At 60.8% G+C, this 21,322-nt stretch overlaps 2 protein-coding genes across 2 annotated transcripts in view; one reads left to right on the top strand and one right to left on the bottom strand.

Moving 5' to 3' along the window:
• The window catches only part of KCNIP1 (potassium voltage-gated channel interacting protein 1), a 240,795-nt gene that overhangs the window by 8,046 nt on the left and 211,427 nt on the right, over positions 1–21,322 (top strand). The window lies entirely within an intron of this gene.
• KCNMB1 (potassium calcium-activated channel subfamily M regulatory beta subunit 1) lies at positions 9,803–19,444 on the bottom strand. The gene is made up of 4 exons (XM_045826759.1): positions 19,300–19,444; positions 16,841–16,998; positions 15,319–15,490; positions 9,803–10,574 (listed from the first exon to the last, which is right to left on the bottom strand). The coding sequence occupies exons 2-4, from the start codon at positions 16,972–16,974 to the stop codon at positions 10,305–10,307; spliced, it is 576 nt and encodes a 191-aa protein (XP_045682715.1). The 5' UTR covers positions 16,975–16,998; positions 19,300–19,444; the 3' UTR covers positions 9,803–10,304.

Genomic DNA, 21,322 nt, shown 5'->3' with positions numbered 1-21,322 from the left:
ATCCCATGCGCTTCCCGGGTCAGCAGGGAGAGGCGGGACTTCCAGAGAAGATGCAGGGGGAGGCGCCCACCACTGCTGGGCCTGCCCCCCACTCCTCGCAGGCCCCTGGTCTGGAGGCGGAAGGAAGCTTCCTTTCCCCTGGGGGAAGGTGGAAGGGCCGTGAACACAGAGCCAGCCCCGGTCCTCCCCCGTCGAAGCCATTATATTTCCCTTCCATGGTCTTGGAGCTACGAAAGCAGCAGCTTTGGGACCAGGCCTGGGTTCGAATCCAAATCCTCGCGGTTGCTCCCTGTGCAAGCGGCTGCCCTTCTCTCAATGTCTTCATCTCTGGAATGAGCGAGGTGCCGGTTGCAAAGTCCCTTTCAGCTTTGCAGTTACGAGTCCCGGTGACAATCATGGTGACACCGCCCATGGCACCTGCTCACTGCTCTGATCATTCGTCACGTGCCGTTTGCTTAACGGGCACAAGGACCCTGGGAGGCGGAGAGCCCCGGTCAGCCCCCTGAGCTTCAGACCGGGGAGGGCCTGGCTCGGAGTCAGCAGCTGGCCCAGGGACAGGACCAGACCTGGAGGCTGGGCTGTCGTCCCAGGTGCCGGCTTTCCCCTCCACATCGCACTCGCTCCCTTTCTGAAACTCAGATGCAGGACAGCGAGCAGTGAAGACAAACCGATTCCTTCCCTGTTTGGCGAAGAGATGACACACCAGTTTCAGACATCAAGGTTCCCAGGCCGCTGTGCTGACTGAAGTGGCACCAGTCGGGAGAACTCCCCTGAGACCTGAGCCCCCCAGTGGACACCCCCAGCCGTCACCCGCGGGGTCACCCTCACAGTCACGAGACGCACCGCGTGGGAGAACTGGCCTGACAGCCGGCACTACAAGGAGCAGAGACAGGAAACCTCGCCCCACAAGCGTTCCCGTGGTAACTCCAACCTGGCCGATGTTCGCTTCTCACTGGAACCGGGCAGGAGTCGGGGAGGAAGATGCGAACCTGAGGCCGTGTCCGAGAGACTTGAGTTAGTCCACCCCCGTGTTCCATCTGTAATCTTCCTTTCTTTTAAAGATTTTATTTATTTATTTATTTTTAGAGAGGGAAGGGAGGGAGATAGAGAGAGAGAGAAACATCAATGTGGGGTTGCTGGGGGTCATGGCCTGCAACCCAGGCATGTACCCTGACTGGGAATCGAACCTGCGACACTTTGGTTTGCAGCCCACGCTCAATCTACTGAGCTATGCCAGCCAGGGCTGTAACCTTCTGATTAACCCGGGGCCAGCGCGGGCGGCATCTTCCAAACCATCTGCGCTTGGCAGGCAGAGCCCAGCCTCGGCCTGCAGCTCACTCTCCGCAGATGTCAGCCGGGAACCTGCCGTCACGTCACTGGAGCCGGGAGGGTTCCTAGGCTACGAGGCACACTGGGCTGCAGGCCGCTCCCCGCGTCCCGGTGCCCGTGAACCCTGCCCCTGCTGCCTGACAACGAGCGGGCACCGCGGGAGGGGCAGGAACTGTCCGCGCTCACTGATTCCCTGGGGCTCTCCCGGGGTCCCTCTGTTCGGTGCGGCCCCAGCCCTGCGCGTTAGTCACTACTGTTGTTATCCCGCCCTGGAGCTGGGGGAGGTCGAACAGCCGGCTGGAGGCCCCAGAGCCGAGGATCAAGGTCATGGCCAAACCCCTCAGCACACCCTCCCCGTCATGGACTGTTCTGCTCCCCGCCACCCCACACTCACACGCCGAAGCCCTCACCCGATGCTGGATATTTGTGGATTACAACTTAAAACGAGATACTTAAGGGAAAGGGAGGTCGTCAGGGCGAGGCCCTGGCCCCACGGGACTGGTGTCCTTACAAGAAGAGGAAGGGACACCCGGAGACCACCCCCACACACACACACAGAGGAAAGGCCGAGTGGGGACACAGCAGGGAGAACACAGTGGCCACCATCCACAAGCTGACAGGGGCCGACCGGAAGCCAGCTCTGCCAGCCCCTTCACCTTGGACTTCCAGCCTTGGGAAACGCGACCAGATACACTTCTGTTGTCTGAGTCGCCCAGCCTGGGGTGTTTTGTTACGACGGCCCCGGGAAGGTAATACACCCCAGCAGACCACCAGAACGTGCACACAGACTTCTCCTCAGGGGTGCTGGCCGAGGAAGCACGTTACAGCGGGCAGAACTGGACACGATCTTGAACTCCAGCACGGTGGGTGGGATGAACTTCGGTCCGTCTGCCTGGTGGGACAGCACTAACCCTTTGCTAACGGACTCCGAGGACCGCTCAGAGGAACAGGCAGCAGTGCCGCCGCCGATAGGACAGTCGGGGGAACGCAGGGAACGGACGTGCTGGTGCAGCGAGGCTCCAACCTGTGAGTGCGTGTGCGCGTGGGAAAAGCGAAATAGAAAAGAAAGAAACTGAAGTATTCGCCTGGCTCTTGGTCGAGGTTAAGGGCCGTTTTTCAAAGTTCCTGATTCTTACCTGTACTGTCAACATGGACCACGATGAGCATGTACGTTTAATCGGACTGTAAAGATACCAGAACTGAACACAGCCTCAGTGATGTTAATTCCCCTCCATGCCTTCAGCACACGCGGTGCTCTCACTGTCGCTGTGTCGCTGCCTGTCCCATCGGTGTCAGTGCGCACCCACCCAGACTGCCCCGCCTGGCCCACGCCCAGCCCTGCCCGGCCCACGCCCACGGCCTCAGCTCACCTCCCGCCCCGGTGCCCCTCTGTCCTGCACGCACAGTCTCCTCCGGCCAGACTGGTGCCTGCGTGGTTTCTAAAGCCAGCCCTGTGTTCAAAGTCCCTGAACCCAGCTCTCAGATGGTTCAGGCACACACACACACACACACACACACACACACACGTGTGCATGCTCACATGCACGCGTGCACACAGGCAGAGGCTCTGCCGCGAAATGACCTCAGCTCAGATACCAGTTCCGCAGCCTGTTCATTGGGGGTCAATGGCCTTCGAGGTCTCAGTTTGTCACCCGCACAGTGAGGACGATGGAAATCATCGTGCATGTCTCCCCCGCAGCTCTGTGCAGGGTGGAACGGGCGTGACGTGTATGAAGGGTGTGGCGGAGGGTCTGGTGCACCTGAGAGCGTTGTGGTCTGTCAGTGTAGTGAGCGTTAAATGGAAAAACCCAGTTCTCAGCCATGAAGGTGTTTATAATACTCTCCCCCCGCCCCACTAAGCTGCTCAACCCCGGGTAACTCACAGGGGTGTCCGACCCTCGGCCCACGGGCCGCACGCAGCCCAGGATGGCTGTGAACGGGGCCCAACACAGAATCGTAGATTTACTTCAAACATTATGAGATCTTTCTGGGACGACGTGTCACAGTGTATTGAATGTGTGGCCTGAGGCAACTCTTCTTCTTCCAGCGCGGCGCAGAGATGCCAAAAACTTGGGCACCCCCGGAGAAAGAGAGGGACCTTCTGCTCGTGGAGCAGCGAGAGCGCAGCGCTGGGTCCCGCCGGTGTCCGCGTCCCCGGGTCCTGGCCCAGAGCCTGGCCCAGAGCAGGCCACCCAGAAGCGCCCCAAACCCACAGCGAGACACTCGAAGGGTTCCGTTGGCCCTTTAACGAAAGGGCTCATCAGACACGAGCCCGTGGTTTTGCTGATGCAGCCACTCCACTCCCACAGGCTTCCTGGGGACGAGGCGTCCGCTTGATGAATTAGCTCTGGGTACGGGCCTCCTGCAGCTGGTGTTGCAATGCAATTTAATTTCCAATTAAGCCTGATTTCTGGGCCGAGGGACCTGCCGGCCCCGCACCGGGAGGCTCATTCCTAGCAGACCTATCGTCGCCAGTGACGGACGGCCCGCCTGCGAAGCGTGAGCTCGCGGAAGCCGGGCCTCGGACCCCAGGGAGGTTCCACCGGGTAGGGACGTTGTGCCCTGCGGCCAGGGACCGCTTTTCTTCTGGAGCCAAGTTTATACGAGTCGGTTCAAGAAAGTTAAAAACAAAGTGCATCCGTCTGCCTGTGGCGGGGCTTTCTAAGAAGGAATCCAGCTAGAAATGGATGGAGAGGGAGGGAGGCCAGACAGCCAGTGTGCTCCCGAGCAAGAGAGGCGGGGAGTTGCTAGTGAGAGGGAGGGGCGGGCGGGCGGGAGTTCTCCGAGCTCCGGCCTAGGAGGGTCTGTCTGATCAGGGGGCGGAGACACGTTTGCTCAGAAAGAACAGAGACAGCGGAGCGTCTGCTACGCCCCAGATGCTGCACCTCGGGCCCCACATTCCCTTACAGTGACTGTCCAACCATCTCAGGGGCCCTGTACTGCAAACGACGTTGCACCCATTTCCCAGCTGAGGAAACTGAGACTCGGAGAGGTGAAATAAACACGGACAAACCAGACTCCAACTCGTGGCTTTTCTGAGCCTTCCTCTCCGCAGGTCCCCTGTCCAGAGAACATACACACACAGAGTTTAGGGCCGGAAGAATACGGTTGTACGAAGCGGAAACTTCCCTCCCCCCAGCTGTGAGTAACAGGAGAGAAAGCCTTTGAAACGTGTCCTGAGAATGGCGATAAGTGATGGCTGGGTCGGCCTGGGGCAGATGGCCTGAGGAAGACTCGCTCCCGCCTTCCCCGCAGGAGTACGACCCGAGACCTGGGCGGGACGGTCCCCGTGGCCGAGAGTCCCCCTGGGGCTCGGGGGCTCCTCAGAGGGCTCCGGCTGCCCCCGGCCAGCGGGGCTCTGGCTCGTGGCTCAGGGAATTGCCATTCCAGGGGTCGGAAAGACCCAGCGGAGCGTACGAAACAGCGTTTGGAGATACGTGTGTGTTTGTTTCTAGGAATAGGACTTGTGGGCAGCAGAGTCGCAGGAAAGTCACTTAGGGACCAAGACGGCGTCGCGTGGCCCAGCTCTGATTAACAGCAGTGACAGGTTCCAAAGCTACATGTAAACGGACATGCACCCACTCCCCGACAAATGCTGGCGCGGACTGTTACACCGGCGGTTTGGGAACATTCAGAAACGAAAGCGGGGGTGACCGAGGTGGGCGGGGTCCCTGAGAAAGGTCGCGTCAGACGCACCTCTCTTCTGAATAGAGTGACCAGTCAGGGGGGCGCCGTGGCCGTGGCCGGCCTGGGCCCCTGCAGGCGTTCGGTCGGTCGGTCGCCGGGGGCTGAGGGAGCATGGGGTCGGGCTCGGTGCAGCTGACTCGTGGCCCTGCCTCGGCAGTGACCGCATCAGAGTCTACAGGGCTTTCTGGGACACGTCTGTTCGGGTCCCACCGACATCTGCTGACTCTTCAGAGGCGTGGCTCCAGGGAGCTCCTCCCCCCCTCCCCCCAGAGCCTGGGCTCCCTGGGGAGGTATGTGGAGGCCTTCACCAGGCTCCCCGCACCACCCTCGCCCTGCTGGGCAGTCTGCCTGTCGGATGGGGGCGCAGCAGAGACAAGGGGCAGGAAGCACCAGGGTTAGAGAGTAGCGTGGGGAGCTATGGTCTCCGGGTAGGGGCCCCCACTCTGCCCTCGACTGGCTGGCGTCTGCCTGCCGCAAGTTAAGCCCCTCCCCTTCGCCCCTCGCCCCAGCTTTGTAAGCGGGGATAGTAACAGCAACCAAAAGGGTCTTGTGCTGCTCGCAGAAAAGCTTAACCCAGATTCCGGCCTATCGGCGCTGAACAAATGTTAGCTCTTATTACTATCAGCGATGACAGATGATTGTACGGGGAGCGATTCGCTACACATGCCCCAAAATGGAAGTGGCCACCTCCAGGGGGTGGGGGGAAGGGGGGCCGTGAGTCATTCATCCGCAGAGATGCTGATACAGGGTGTCACTACAGGGGAATGCGGGAGGGAGGGTTCGAGCTGCCAGATTAGATCTCTAAAGAACTCCTGACCCGGGAGAATGTTAGTTTGTGTCTGAGCATCAGGAGTCAAAGGGGAGTGGAGCAGCGGGGGCTCCGGAATCCATGGAGGAGGAGGAGGACTCGGCGCTCCCGTCCCTTGGTGGGGGATAGGGAGAGAGGACCCGCCTTCCCCCCCGGCCTGTGCTTAGTGAGCCCGTGTGTGTCGGTTTTCCTCGATGTGTGTCAGGAGCCGGGGAGCTTGGCGTGCGGTGATGGACACTTCGGGAGATTCCAGTCTCTCTGAGTCAAACCCTTCGCTCGTAAGCCTGGCGACGAACCGCCCACTGCGCCCGATGTTTGGGTGGGAGTTGCTTGCTCTGCACCTGTGCACATCCCTTCCCCTCCTCCCCGCGCCCGTCAGGGGCTGGCTGGTGAGCTGGGCCTTATCCGGGGAGGCGGGGGGGGGGGCGGGGGGCAGCAGCGAGGGCTGTGCAAACCCAGGAGGAAGCTGCGTTCCGGATTAGAGTGGACGGACGGAGACCTGGGAAGGCGCCTGGGGGCTGGAAGATAACCCTTGTGGCCTCCGTCTGTGGGGGAGACTGAACCAGGAGCCGGGAGGTGCTGGGAAACGGAAGCTGTCCTCCGGCTGCACCCGCCCCCCCGCCGTGGGAATGTGACGGCACCCTGTGAGGTCTTTAGGGGCCGCAGGGCATGTGTGGGGGGAGCAGAGAGACCTGTCTCCGGACACACCGAGCCAGCAGTTCTGAGTCCTCCTGGTCACAGAGTCCTGTCACAGTCTTAGAACGCATGAACTCCAAGGAGGTTTGGTTTATGTGGGGTATAGCTCCTAACATTGATTATTTTAGAAATGAAAAAGCTTAATGTCAATGCATTTATGTTAAAATAACAGACTCCTTCCGTGTTAACAAAATAACCTATTTTTATGAGAAACAATGATACTTTCCAAAAAAAATGCATTGGGAAAAGTGGTGTCTCTTCCATTCTGACACGTCCCCACGTCCGGCTCACCAGAGGCAGCCGGGGCCTCACACCTGCTTCTGTGCTCAGCCCGTGGAGGTGCCGCACACCCCCGGAGGTGTGAGCCGTGCCATGTAGCTGAGCAAGAGGAGGTGAGTGACAGTGCCAGGTAGCATCTCGGCGTCATTAGGAAAAGGCTTTGACCTTGCAGGCCCCCCCTCAGAGAACTGCTAGGCTGGACTGTAGTGAATGACCCTTTGTCTTTCTGACCTGGTGTTGCTCTTTCTGTGGCCCCTCCATGGGAAAGGACCGCGGCTGGCGAGGTACAGGACTGCCTCACCTCGTTCAAACAGTACCTTTGCAAGTATTTTGTGTCACTCAAATGCCACCCAAATGCAAGACGAATCCAGAGGACATTGGATATCCTTGCGCACTGGCCCGTACTGCCAGTTAGCCACAGAACGAATATGGTGCACTTCCACGCGCCCAAGCAGTTCTGAAATCAGGAGAAATCTCGGGTGAATTGTTGGTTTGGAGAGAGGAGAGCCTCATTTCCATGAGTCACAGGAATTAAGAGGCCGGGGCTAGTTCATGTCGCCTCTGCTGAGTTCGCATAGAGCAGGTTCTTCACGGTGAGGATGGAAGACCTTGGTGATGGCCCTTGGTGATGGTGGGGGGGGACCGGGGGGGGCAAGAATGGCAAGAAGATGGACAGCTCCCTGGAGGCAGGCAGTGCCCTGGGCCTCCCTGCCCATCCCCTTGCCTCTGACCTCCACCTGGGGGGTCTCGGTTCCCAAAGAGGCACATGGGAGCAGCGAGAGCCAGGGGCGCCTCCCCAGCCAGGTGTGAGGCACCGGCCCAGGAGAGGAAAAGTAGCACGGTGACACGGCAGTCATCAGCGGGGTGATTTATTAAGAACTGACGAGCACTCGCTGCTCCCAGGCAGCCATTCTTCCCCAAAACATCTTTCCTCGGCATGTCACTCCATCACAGTTCAATGCCCCTTCATCCCCCGCTCGTCCCGCTGCTCCCGGAGTTCGTGAGCGGCAGGCAGGCGTGGACAGGAGCCGGGCGTTTGCCTCGAGCGGATGAAGGTCACGGTCCCTACGTCAAGGGACCGCGGGGTCTGGGCTTCCCCAGGCACTACACTTTCTAGAGGGACGTGCCCCTCCCCCCTGCAGGGGCTGGTGGGCGTTCTGAGTTTCCATGTGATTCAGCCCCAAATAAATGCAGTGCACGGAACCCCTGTGCAAAGGAGCCCTGTAAGGGAGACTCGGGGTGGGGGCTTTCTTTTTCTTTGTCATTTGTTACAGTTAAACGTACGACTTTGGGATAATTGCAGAGGCGCGGGCGGCTGCAAGGAAAGGTACCTATGTACCTTTTACCTCATTTCCCCAGTGGCAGCTTCCCGCAGGAAGGTAACACGACTGGGACTCCCTTAGAAGAGTGGGAGGACCGGCCTGGGAAGGGAGGGACTCTGGGGGGCAGCAGGCCGCCTCCCCTCGCCTCCCCGAGGAGGGCATGCTAGGCGAGAGCCTGGAGGGCGTGGAGGTGCGTCAGGCTCGGACTGGACGTGACTAGCATTGGTGCAGATCTGGGATGCCCGGCTCCCTGCCTGAGGGCCCCGCTGGGCTCCTGGGTTGTCCCTTACCTGGCCCCGGGGGCGTTGCGTCCCTGAGCCCATCAGCTGAGTCCGGTCAAGCACCGAGGTTGAGAGGCCGGGACCTGACTCCCAGGGTCTCCCCGGCTGGACAACTGCCCTTGCTGGATGGCCACTGACCGCTCAGAGCCGTGGTTTTTCAAAATATCTTGAATAGCACCTACCGGGTGCCTGTCAGCCACTATTCTAGGAACATTATGTAACAGCCCATTTAGTACCAGCAGCCCCAAAAGGGAGATATTACTAGTTCCCGTTTTGCAGAAGAGGAAGTTGAGGCACACAGAGGCTGAGTTATTTGCCTGAAGTCGCCCAGCCCTCGAATGGCCGGGCTGGGTGTCCGGACTCGGACGCCCACACCGCAAGCCCACACATGCCCAGGGGCCTGCGTGTCTCCCGGGTGACGCCCTCAGCATCTCACTGAATTCTTACAGGGCACACCATGCAGCACGGTGCCAGGCATGCAAGAGACAAGCACCCAGACTGCTAGTCCATGCTATCGTTGGTATCATTTCTTCTGGAAGCTTCTGAGTGTTCATTACTTACTGTTATGAACAATAGCCTCCTCCCGGGGCACCTACTTCGCGCCAGACCCTCACCCAGCCCTCTCAGTGGCCCAGAGGGCGGCGTCTCTCTCTCTCACAGACGGAGCCGCCAACAGTCAGGGGGCTGCAGTTTGGCAGAGACAGGGCAGGACTCGCACCCGGGGCCGTGTCCAGAAGACGCAGCTCCAGGAGGCGGCCTCGCACTCAGCGCAGGGCTGGCCTGCCCAGCAGCCATTCACCGAGCCCAAAGCCCGGTGACAGGACCCTGGTGCGCCACGCCAGGGGTTCCCGTGTGCGAGCACACATCAGAAGCCCCCACCCACACCCCGCACCCTCCGGGTGTTTGACTAGGTGGCACCCGGGGGCCCAAGAATGTGCATTCCTCCCAGGTCCTCACAGAATGCTGGCACTGCGGGGCCAGGGGCCGCATTTGGGGGACTGCTGTCCCAGGAGAGCCGCCAGGAGCAGTGACGGTGGGGGTTGCAGCCTCCTCCGGTTCTGCCCTTTTCCCCCAAGAAGGGCTCCCCAGCAGGGCCAGTGCCCCCTTGCATTTACCTGCAACATCAGCCCCCCCTGCGCGGCTCCCTCCCTCCGCAGAGGGCTCTTCCGACGGCCTCAGCTCGAAGGCCCTGCTCTGAAAACACGCCGGGGGCCGGGGGCTCACAGGCTCTCCCCGAAATCACATCCGCCGCTGCTCTTCTGGTTAAAAACACAGCAAAACCAAACCTTCCCCTTGTGGACAAGACCGAAGATAAAAACGGGGATAAGGAAGACAATGAAAATGAACCACCAGCCCACTGGTAGTAGTACTTCGACGTAGTATTCTAGTATGTTTCCTGATAGTCTCATAGGTTTTTTTTATGTATTTGTTAGCATTGGAATAAAAATGTGCACGGCACTTACTGCCCTAAAAACAAGAGATATTCTCAATGTGCTCTGCATAAGGGAGCCACAGGTTTCGTTGTGAAACTCCAAGAAAGTTTGCCAAGGACAGCTTCCTGGGCAGGACAGGCGGGTCGTGGAGCCAGCCGTGAGAGCACAGGTGCGAGGTCAGAGCCACTGCCGTCTGGGGGGTGTGGGTTGGGTCAGTGGATCGGGGGCGGGGAATGGAGAGCTGGAACCAGCCGGCCCGCGCTCTCCAGGACGGTAGGGAGCCATTCGTTGTGCATTCCTGAGCAGAAAGGGACTGAACAAGGGCCACACATACAATGGGAGACAGGCGGACTGTGTGTGTGTGGGGGGGGGAGTGGGGAGGCAGAGGAAGAGGCGTGGGCAGGGAAATGGGCACAGCCCAGGCTCCCCGGCAGCGGGCGGCCTGAGCGGTGGCGTGGTGCGGCCGGGCTCACTTCTGAGCCGCCAGGATGGAGAGGGACTGGTTGAGCTTCACCATGGCGATGACAAGGAGGCCGCCGGTCAGCAGGAAGGTGGGCCAGAAGAGGGAGAAGAGGAGGGTCTGCGGCCCGTAGAGGCGCCGGTACAGGACCCGGGTCTCGTTCTCCTGCAGGGCGGCGAAGCAGCGGAAGGCCCGGTGTTCCTGGAATCTGCCTCTGACCTTCTCCGCACTGGCCCGGGCCAGCTGGTAGTTGTCCAGGCTGCCGGGGATGTAGGAGCACTGCGGGGAGAGCGAGAGCGCCCGTGGGCTGGGGCGTCCCTGCCTCTCAGGCCCTGGAAGGACAGTGCCTGCTCTGGGTGGGGGCTCCCATCCAGTGGGAGTCAGAACTGGGTGCAGGCCGTGGGCTGGGCACAGCGCAGTTCCAGAGGGCGCCTGCGCCATGTCATTGGTGAGCGTGGTGGCCCCGGAGCTGCTCCGGGGACACGCTGACACCTGACACCTAGAGCCAGGGGCCCAGCTGGAGCCCTGGCTCTGCCTCCGTTGCTGTAGGAACTTCAGACAAGTCACTCACCCTTTCTGAGCCTCGATAGCCTCATCTCTTAAATGGGCCACAAGCTGGACCTTTTCCAGAGGGTGTTATTACAGAAGGGCTTCAAACTTGACCGTCAGGTGGGGCCAGTGAGTGGCAGTGAGTGACACAGGCCCAGTGGGCTTTTCGTGTGGATTCAGGGCAGAGGTCAAGTGCACGATCACCTGCAGGGCTCATGCAGGGAAGGCCCCCGAGGGGTGTGGGTGAAGGGACAGGATGGCAGGTGCCAGGGAGACTGTCAGGGCGTGGTGGGGCCCAGTGGAGTAGAGACAGCCAGACACGTCCAGACTGGCGGTCACCATCCGTCTGGACGATGGACACCAGGGGACCCAGAAGACCTTTGCACCCAGGCCTCTGACATTTCACGAGAAGCCAGAAAACCAGATTTGAATGTGAACGCTCACATTTTTAAAAATATTGGGCAGAAGTTCAAATGGAAAAGCTTCTGTGGTCTAACCGGGTGTGAGGCAGACAAAAGATGCTGGCAAGCCGCAGTTCGACACCGGGACTGAAAGGAAAGGGGGAGGGGGTGCGCGGAGAAGAGCTCCGTGCAGGCGGAACACAGGGTGCATTTCCTTCTGACACTGACTGTTGGGAGCCCCTGGCCTCGGCAGACGGGGTCCCCCTGGAGAGCTCTGCAGGGGGGCCTGTGGAAGACGTCTGTGAGTGAGATCCCTGCCCCCCCAACCCCAGCCCCTCCAGCATCCCACCCGGAAGGCTGGCCCCCTGAATCCCTGAGGGTGGGGCCCAGCAATCAGTAATTCCTTCATATTCAGAAGTCTGAGACCACTGGAGGAGGCCAAATTATGTCCAAGACCAAAATGTGTCAACGATTGAGCCAGCTTCTCCCCAGGCCTCAGCTACTCCCTGGGTTTGAATGAGGCCCCTCCCCCCAAAGCTGCCTGCCCTGCCAGTGCTCAGCCCAGCAGAACAAGGGGTGGCGGCATCCTAGTTCTGACAGCCCGGGAAGGGAGGGAGCTGCACCCAGAAGCAGGTCACCTGCCAGCCAGGGAGCAGCTGAGGCTGGGGAGAAGCTGGCTCCTGAGGAACCCGGCATGCGGAGTTGTTGGGCACTGCAGGGTCTCGTTAGCAGGTGGATTCAGACTCCCGAGCCGAGAGGGGCAAGCCCAAGCCTGCCCCGTGCCTCTGACTGTGACCTTGGGTAGCCTCGCCCACTGAGCCACACGTGTGGCTGTGGAGCCTGGCAGGCCTGCGTTCAACGGCCAGTTCCAAACTGTGTGACCGTGGCAAGTGCCACAGCTTCTCTGAGCCTTGTGACGTGGGTTTGTGAGGGCGGCGGCCTGGTTGAGTTGTTGTGTGGACTGAGAGGGATGATGCATATTATTAACACCTGGCACGAAGCCCCGCACACAGTGAGCGCTCAGTAAACGGGAGATGCCGTTATCATTCATCATAATGCGACTTGACGATGATACTGCAACAACAGCTCCTTCGTTCCCTTCTCAAAGAGGGGCCTTTCACACGACCCCCCGGCTGGCCTGCAGCATGGGGCCCCCTACACCCCAGAGCCGAGCACAAGCAGAGGGGCAGCTGGCCCACTGACGCAGCCTAGCGACGGAAGCACGAAGGTACTTCCACCGTCCCACCCAGGCAGCCACCGGCGGCCAGCACTGCCCCTGGTGAGGCCTGGGTGTGGTGGGAGGGGAGACGGAGCGGCGGGCTGTGGCCGCCAGCCAGCCCCGCCCTTCCCGGGCCAGACCTGCTGCTGACAGCTCGCCTGGGGTGGGGGAGTGGGTGATCTGGCCGCTTGTTCCCCTGAGCTGGCAACCGTGGCCTCGGGGCGGCGGCCTGCAAGCCAGCCCACTCCCAGTCCCTGTCACACCCGTGATCACGTCTGTCTTTGAAAATGCGCTTCTCGCTCCTTGGGTTAAATCAAGGGCCACTGAATGCCAGGAAGAGGCAGGAGTCCTGGCCGGGGCTGACTCAGCAGGTTCAGAGGCTCCTCCCCCAGCTGGTGGGGCTGAGTCATTGCAGTCATGAGGACAGAACGGGTCAGGCCACCTCTCACTGTGCAGACCAGACCCCCTTCTCCAAGGCTCCCCACCCCCCAGCACTGCCAGGCATCTCACTGTCCCCTCGGCCCCCGGCCCCTCCCCATCCCATCTGCCACCAAAGTCTGACTGCCAGCATCCGTCCTGCTGGAGGTCCGGTTGTCGTCCTGGGTGTGTGCTGTGGCCCCGCGCTGCTGCCCAGTCACCGACCCACACGCCACTCTGCTCCACCCTGACGGTGCTCCCGGGGGGCTCCCAGCCCAGTGAAGACCCCAGGTTGCTGCCAGCAGGAATTCCCAACCTCAGGGTCACCTGGAGGGCCCCGGGGTTCTGCACCCGTCCGTCAGCGTGGGAGTCTGGTTTTATTGAGCCTCCCTCCGGGGTGGGGGCGGTTCTCCCACACAGCCAGTGCTGAGGGGCCCCCGCTTGCGTGACCCCTTTTCGATTCCACAGTTCGCTAGTCCTCAGCAGCGATGACAAGGCACCCAGCCTGCGCAGTGCCAGAGTGTCACCAGCATTTCCCTTCTTCACGGTTTTCTTCAAGTCCCGGTGACCAGTGGAAGCTTCTGCTAGGAAATGGTGGACGTGGTTAGGAGGGTTCGGAGCCGCTACAACCTGCACTCCCTGTGACAGCCGGCACCTGGAGCACTGTTGGGAGTGGACTGTTCCTTCCGATGCCCAGGCAGAGGGATTCTGCCTGTTGTGAGTCCGGGATTGTGAGACGCCAGTCCTTGTGGAACCCGAGTTTCTTTGAAAACCGTTTAGTGGGTCGTGACATCAGCACCGAGACCAGAAGGCGTTGGCCGTTGCTCCGGAGGCAGGATTAGCCTCCCTCCGGCGTCCAGCCGCCGGGCCCGTGTGTGTTTCGGCAACGTGGTGCCTGTGCGTTAGCGGAGCCCTCCCCTCAGCTCCCTTCCTCGTGCAGGACTTTGGAGGCGTAACAAAGAGTCCTGATCACACAGACACGCCCAACTCTGTGCTTTGTCAAAGGGTGGCTTCCAGCCCTGGCTGGTGTAGCTCAGTGGACTGAGTGTGGGCTGCGAACCAAAGCATCGCAGGTTCAATTCCCAGTCAGGGCACATGCCTGGGTTGTGGGCCACGGCTCCCAGCAACCACATATTGATGTTTCTCTCTCTCTCTCTTTCTCCCTCCCTTCCCTCTCTAAAAATAAATAAATAAAGTCTTAAAAAAAAAAAGGATGGCTTCCCTGCTTCTCTGACACTGCTGTGCGTCTCAGGCTGGAATCCCACTCTCCCGTCTTTGTTCCTACCGTGTTGTAGTTGCTATTGTCTCTCAGACATCCTTTGAAGATGCTCTTCTTAGCAAAACAGTTTCAGCAAAGTGTTTTTCTGCAATTTTTTTAAATCTGGGAACTAATCGGTATAACACGTAGCTTTCCTCATTCAAGTTCTGCCTCTCTCAAAAAAAAAACCAAAACAACCACACACACACACACACACACACACGTCCATTCCACACTTGGGCAGAGCAGGGGTCGCCTGGGAACACACCTGCGCTCACCTCTGCAGCCCGTCCCCGCTGCACCCTGTCATGTGTCAGTGCCTGTACAGGTCTCAGGGTCCCTGTGTCCCCAGCCCTCCCCTCCAGCCTCGTCCTGTGCCCTGTGCTCCATTCACATGCCCCTCCATGTTTGCTTGGGTCCAGCACCTGCCTGGCGTTTGAAAGCCTAACCCAGATGCCCTCCCAAGTCCCTTGCCTGCCTGCCTCCCTACTGGGCATTATTTCCCGTATGGGCCTTCTCCTCCTCAGTCCAAAGCCCCTAACACAGGATGCACCCCTTGACTGTCGGTCGAATGAATGAGTGGGTGAAGGAGCAAAGGATCATGGGCCAACTCGTATTTCCTGTAGGAGGAAGGGCCACGATGGTGGGCGTGGGGGCGGGAGGGATGCTGCGAGGCTGCGATGAGAAAATTGAGAAAATATCCCAAGTGCTGGCTTGGCTGCAGCCCTGGACCCCTGGGCTCCTGGGGTGGAGGGTTCACCCCTTGGTGGGGTCAGCTCTGGGCCTGGCCTCTCATTTGGCTCGCTTTATAGAATGAGTGACCGCTTCTTTTTCGGTACGCTCTGTCCACCCGACAGGAAGCTGGGCACACTGTATGCGGTGCCTGACTCCATAAGAGCACCTCAGCGAAGGTGGAAACTGAGGCACAGAGGGGCTCAGTCAGCCGCCCCAGGTCACACAGCCACTGAGTGGCATAGCAAGGATTCGAACTGAGGTCTGCCTGATCCCAACACAGAAGAGCTAGGTCTGGCTGGACCTCATGCCAGCCGGGGTCCCTGGTCAAGTGGGCTCACCTTTCTCAGCCTCCACTCTCCAGAGAGGGGAGGGGGAGCCAGCTGGGGACAGGCCCGCACACCTGCCAGGGGTTGGGGGACAGGTGCCCATGCCCCCAGTCAGTACCTGCTGGTTCTGGTCCCAAGTGTCCTCTGTGTGGTACAGCACGGCCCAGCGGCCCACGGTGGACACGTTGACCCACAGGCACGGGTACTGGGCCACCTTCCTGCCCTCCAGCTCCTCCTGGTCCCAGATCTTGGCCTCAATCAGGTGGCACGTAGATTCCTGGGTCCACACGCTGGAGAGATCACACACACACGTTTCAGAATCGGGGTGGCACAGGGCGCCCTGTGTGCACCCCTCTCGAGAGACCTGGGGCCAGGCCACCTGTTGTAGTACTGTGAGCACCCAGCACTAAAGCCGCGTGGCCCAGAGTCCCTGGGCCCGGGGGAGGAAACGCAGACTCAGAATGTTCATGCTGATGGCCTCTCGGACAGGCGGCAGCACCCGAGCCACAGCCCAGAACAAGTGAACCAGGACTTCTGGGGTGGGTGCAGCCCAGGCCCTGCAGGGCAGGTCATGGAAGGAGCTGCCGCAATTCCAACGAGCAGCTGGGCCCCAACCCCGTGCCCACGCCACCTTCACCTTGCAGAGAGTGAGAGAGAAGCTGAGAAAGGTCACGTGACTTCTCCGAGGCCGCACAGGACCTGAGGCCCGGTCTGGGCGGCTTCAGAATCTGTGCCCTTTCCCCTGAAAAGCGCCGATGAGGGAGGCTTTGATTTGTGCTGGGTGGGGAGGCGGGGGTGGGGGCAGCGCTTCGCCTGCAGGCCCCGTGCTGGGGGGCACAGGCTGCTCGGAGTGGAGCCGCCCTGGCACTATGGGGTGTGGGGAAGTCACAGGCCCCGGAGGGGGAGGCGGGCAGACCCGTCAGCACCTCAGCAGCAAATCAGTCGTGACTCGTCTCCCGTCTATCAGGCGAGGAGCTGGCAGTCACTGGGATGTGCCGGGGGGCAAGGGTCTGAACCTTATCCTAAGAAGAGGCCGAGAGAACTGAGGGTGTTTGTTCCAAATAGAGCGCGGATCAGGGACTTCCCAGCATGCCCTTGAAAAGCTCACGTGGTGGACATGTCAGGGAGCAAGGGCATGGAACATTCTCTGAGATTCTAGAGCAGAGCTCCAGGGGAGCAGATTTGGGCTCAATGTAGATACTTCCTGCTCATCAGAAAATAGGTATGCACAGTGAGGTGGTGAGCTCCCCGTCACTTGAGCTATGCAACAGGAGGCTAGATGCCCACTGATCAGGAGGTTTCGGGGGGTAGTCAAACTGTGCAGATGAGCTATAAGATTTGGACTCTCTGATTCCCCCTGGCATGACACTCACCCTGGAATGTTTGCCCTGACTCTGTGGTGTTTGTTTCCTATGGAAAGGGTCTCCTGTGTCTGTTGCCTACAAGTCCCAGAATTCCAGACCAGCAGGGCCCAGTCCGTCTGGCCAATAATCCTTGACTCTAAGAATGAGGATCATCCAGATCTCTCTGCCTGGTGTGGGGGGCCAAGGGGAAGGGTGGGAAGAAGTCTGGGGCTCCTCCCAGACCAGACCCTTGGTGGGGCGGGGGCTGGAAGGTGGGGCAGGCCGGGGGCTCGGTACCTTTTCTGATACAGGGGCAGCAGAGTGGTGCCCAGGATGTAGTAGGCGATGACAGCGCACACCACCATGGCCACCCCCAGGCAAAGGGCTCTCGTCTCCCCGCGCTTCTGGGCCATCACCAGCTTCTTCCCCATGTCCACCGGGGACGGCGGTCATTTCTAGGGCCACAGAGACACACAGACATGGGATCAGCATTGGGGGGCAGTCAGTGCCTGGAAGGGGAGATGGGTGGAAGGGAATGTGCGTGGGAGGGGAGGGCGCTCAGAGGTTAGTATCGCCTCTATTTTTACATGGAGCTTTGCACCCTCAGAGGGCTTTCTGGACCCCAGGTAAGCCTCCCGCCAGCCCCGAGAGGCCAGTGTTACACCCCATTCTGCAGGTGAAGGACCTGTGTGGCCCAGAGAGGCGAAGTGACTTGCCCAAGGTCACGCTGTGCGATAGGCTCCGTAATGGCCCACAGGACGCCCGTGTTCTCGGCCCTGGACTCTGTGACGGCTCCCTCACTTGGCAAAGACTTTAAATTATGGAACTCGAGATGGGGCGATGGCCCTGGATTATCCGTGGGGACCCTGCATGTCCTTACGAGACGGAGGCGAACAGAGACCAGGACACGGAAGAGGAGCAGGTAAGGTGACCAGGGAGGCGGGGATCGGGGTGACGCCACCCCGGGCCAGGGGATGCGGGCAGCCCCCAGAAGCAGAGGAGGCAGAGGACAGGACTGTCCTCTGAACCCCCTGCAGGGCGCACACTAGCCCTGCCGACCCCGTGACGCCAGCCCTGCCAGCACCTTGGGCACCTTGCCGATCAGGCGCTTCCAGCACCCAGAACTCCACACGGGCGGATTTCTGTCGTGGGCGGCACCGGGTTCACGGCACCCAGTTGACGGTGGTTTGCTGAGGCAGCACCGGGAAAGCGGCCCAGGAGACGCGCAACTTCAGCGCAAGGCCGAGGCGGGACATCCACGCACTTTCTTCAGGGACACTTGTCTCAGAAGAACCGGGAGCATTGCACAGGCCTGCCCAACAGGCGCACGGCAGGGCTGGGAAGCGGGCAGAGGGCCCGGGAGGTGGCCGCGGTGAGGGCCGCTGGCCCACTTCCAGGGAGGGCAGAAGGCCTTCAGTGGCCTCAGCAGCCGCTGTCCCCTCTGGGGGCTCGAGCCCCCCTCCCCCCCCCCCCGCCAAAGCAGGGAAGTGGCCAGCAGCGTTCTCCCTCCCTCCTCCCTCCAGAAGCAGCCCCTCATCTCCCTCCGGGGACTCTACCGCCCAGGGTGGGCAGGGGCCAGCCCTCCGCAGCTGGGTGCTGTGAGCACCCCCGGGGACATGACTCCTCATCACCCGAGAGTCACCTGGAGCCGCTCGGCTGCCGGCCTCTGTCCCTGGTGTGGGTCTCCCGTCTGTCCTGTGAGTGTCCCCGTAGAGTTCGGGGAAATGTCTGGGTTGTTTCTGTTTGCTTAAGGCAACCACAGTCCCTCTCTCCCGAAGATGCCAGGGCCCTGGGCCCTGCTCCGAAATCCCCTGCCCCAGAGGGCATTCCAGCCAGAGGCCAGGAAGATCTTCGTTTTCCCTGCCAGGTCTTTAAAGTAATAAACACGTTTTTGGTTTTTTTTAACCCTGAGGATGTGTTTATTGATTTTTTTTTAGAGAGAGGAAGGGAGAGAAAGACAAATGTCGATGTGAGAGAAACATCATCCGTTGCCTCCCATACCCCATCGAACCTGTAACCTAGGTGTGTGCCCTGACCGGGAATCGAACTCCTGACCTTCGGGTGTGTGGGATAATGCTCCCGCCGAGCCACCCGGCCAGGGCTTAACGTGTTACTTTTTACGAGTCAGCGAGTGTCCAGGGCAGACTTTGGTCCAAGGGGGTTTCCAGCAAGGTGCTTGACTTCCTGCTTAGCCGCTCTCCTAAGCATCGACTGTTTCAAGTGACCCGTTGGAGACCCTCCGCCCCCCCACTGCACCCCTGCTGTCTCCCCTCCCCGCCCCTCCCCGTGGGAAAGCTGGGGCCGGCACCGAGGATACAACAACTCTGTCACTGCGTCCCAGATGACGGAGAGGGTTGACGCCCAGGGATAAGTCTCCCTCCCTCCCTGGGGGCACTGAGAAGGGGGGCCCCCTTCACTCTAACAGAGACGTCACAAGGGAGTGCGTTTTCCTGGGCTGCTCTCTGGGCTCAGCCTTCTGCTGGCGGCTCTGGAAGCTGGCTCCCGCCGACGGCCAGGGCGCTGAGTTAATGGGTGACTGGGGCCCCAGAGCCCCCCACCTCCCAGCCGACCACCGGGTGCCAGCAGTTCTAGTACCCAGTGGCGGCAACGTCAGCCCCTCTGGGGCCCAGGGTCCTGGCGCACAGCCCCTCCGGGAAGGAGTCCCCACTGCCCCCTCCCTCCCTCCCTCCCTCCCTCCCTCCAGGAGCTCCCCCCTCTCCCCTGCAGCCCCAGGCCCTGCAGAAACCCGCACTCACAGTCGCCCGCACCCTGCCGTCTTCAGGTCTTCGGTAGGCAGGCAGGCGTTTTCCGTCTGCCCGGCCCCCGGCCCTCACCCCAGGAGAGGCCAGGCTGCCTGAGCTCCAGCAGGAAGCCCGGGCTCCCAGCCCTCCTCGGTCTCCAGGGAAGTGGCCTTTGGTCCCCATCGGAGATAAGCCTCCATGCCCAAACATGGTCACGTCTGAGTCCAAGCTGCCCCGGCCCAAACTGCGGAGCAGGTACCCGGCCAAGGAGGAGGGAGGGGGACCGAGGGCATTTCCCAGAGTCTCCTGGGAAACAGGTCTCAAACAACAACAGTGGGGAAACCTGGAGGTCCGTCCGGGTGGATTTGGCAACCCTGCTTCCTTCGGTCCCTCTGAGCTGGCGGGGATGCAGGGATGAGGCATGCTTTTCCTTTTGTCGACACGCAGGAGCGAGGAGGAGTCCAACGCTGGAGGGGGCGGGGTGTCAGCCGCTGGGGGGCTGGCGTACCCCCGCTGGAGCAGCCAAACCCTCCCGCCGCTGGCACGTGTGTGGTGCTGTGTGGCCCGGGCAAGTCCCGGCCCCACTCTGAGCCTCTGTGTCCCCATCTCTGCCGCGGGGACTGTCAAACCTTACGTCGTCCAGGGCGGTGATGAGGATCACAGATGCTGGAGGTTTGGGGCAGGAAAAAAGACACTTCCATCTTAAAGGCCGGCCAGGCAGAAGCAGGGGGCAGCCCGGGCTCCACAGTGGCTCGCAGCCCGGCGCAGGCCAGCCCGCTCCATCAGGGCCCCACTGACGTCCGGCGCGGGGCCGGGCAGAGATTCGTTCCCATCAGCGAGACAGGCAAGCATCAGCATTCGCGGGCAAAACCGTGCTTCCAGGTTTCTCCGTTTCCTCATCTGTAACGTGGTCGTTGTAAGGATCAGAAATCAGAAAAAAAAAAGCACAAACCTGATACACTGGGCCTTCCCTAGCTACCGGGCATGATGTCCCCATTCCCCACCTTCCCCAACGGCGAGGTGAAGGGGCCCAGGCTGAGTCTCCGCGGCCTGGAGCTGCTGGTCCACGCTACTGCTCTCCGACAGCCAGAGCCAGGTTCAACGCTGGCCGGCCCTTCCAGATGGCAAAGCCCAGGCTGTCGCTGCTGAGCCTGGCTCTGCTCTGAGACATGAAAGCTCACCTCCACTATACAGTCCCCTGCCACCTGAGGTTCTGGGGCCCCCCCTGAGTGACCCCCAGTCCCCAGGGAGGCGGATGCAGCCCCGGCGTGCCTGACAGATGAGTCCCAGCTCCTCCCTCCCTCCTGCCTTGGCCGCCGTCAGGCAGCCAGCCCAGCGGGCCGTGAAATCACACTCTCCGGCAGGAAGTCCCCTTCCCCTCCGCCCTTCACTAATTGAATCATATTAACAGGAGAGTAAATTGTCCGTTTAATGGACATCAGAGCAAAGGAGGCCTCTTAAGGCCTTAGGCCTCTCAGGCAGATTGACAGGGAGGGACCGGGGGCCTGGAATGGGTCCCCATAGCAGCGGCTTTCCACGGATGGTTCTCGGTCCGCTCGGGAGCCGGAGGGTCCTCCCGGCCCATGAGGTGGAGTGGAACCCCGGTCCTTCCTCCCGCTCCCGGGGAGAGTGCACGGAGCCACACAGGCCCCTCGGAAGTGTGACCACAGGGCTGCTTGCTCGCAATCCACTGAACGAGTTAGTGAGGGTGACACGTTCGGAACGCACAAACGGACGTTAGCGTTCTTCCCCGGGTACCTTTCCCCTCGGAAGAGGGGGACAGGCAGGGAGGGGGAGAGGGGAGGCGAGCTCTTCCACTGCAGAGAATGAGCCCCAGCCCAGAGCTTCGACAGGCCTTGCTGTGGCGGGAACGTGGATGAGACGCGGGCCCGGCCGGCGGTGGTGGGGTTGCGTGTCCCGGGTGGTCAGGGGGGGCGGGGTGGGGGGAGTGATGGTGCCGCAACAATAAAGGTTGGCACTTTGCACTGGTGCAGGGTGTGGGCGTTCACGGAACACCTTCCCCGGCTGCAGCCTTCCA

Source organism: Phyllostomus hastatus, unplaced genomic scaffold, assembly GCF_019186645.2.
Source record: "Phyllostomus hastatus isolate PE091 unplaced genomic scaffold, TTU_PhHast_1.1 phas_contig_150, whole genome shotgun sequence".
NCBI classification, from domain to species: Eukaryota; Metazoa; Chordata; class Mammalia; order Chiroptera; family Phyllostomidae; genus Phyllostomus; species Phyllostomus hastatus.
This window is presented reverse-complemented; position numbering and strand designations above follow the sequence as displayed.

What these genes read in the sequence shown, in the direction of transcription:
- KCNMB1 (XM_045826759.1), bottom strand. Translation starts at nt 16,974, where the DNA reads ATGGGGAAGAAGCTGGTGATGGCCCAGAAGCGCGGGGAGACGAGAGCC. An exon ending in CTGCCCCTGTATCAGAAAAG is followed by an intron (nt 15,491 to 16,840) that starts GTACCGAGCCCC and finishes TGATCTCTCCAG; the next exon opens with CGTGTGGACCCAGGAATCTA. An exon ending in CTTGGGACCAGAACCAGCAG is followed by an intron (nt 10,575 to 15,318) that starts GTACTGACTGGG and finishes CTCTCCCCGCAG; the next exon opens with TGCTCCTACATCCCCGGCAG.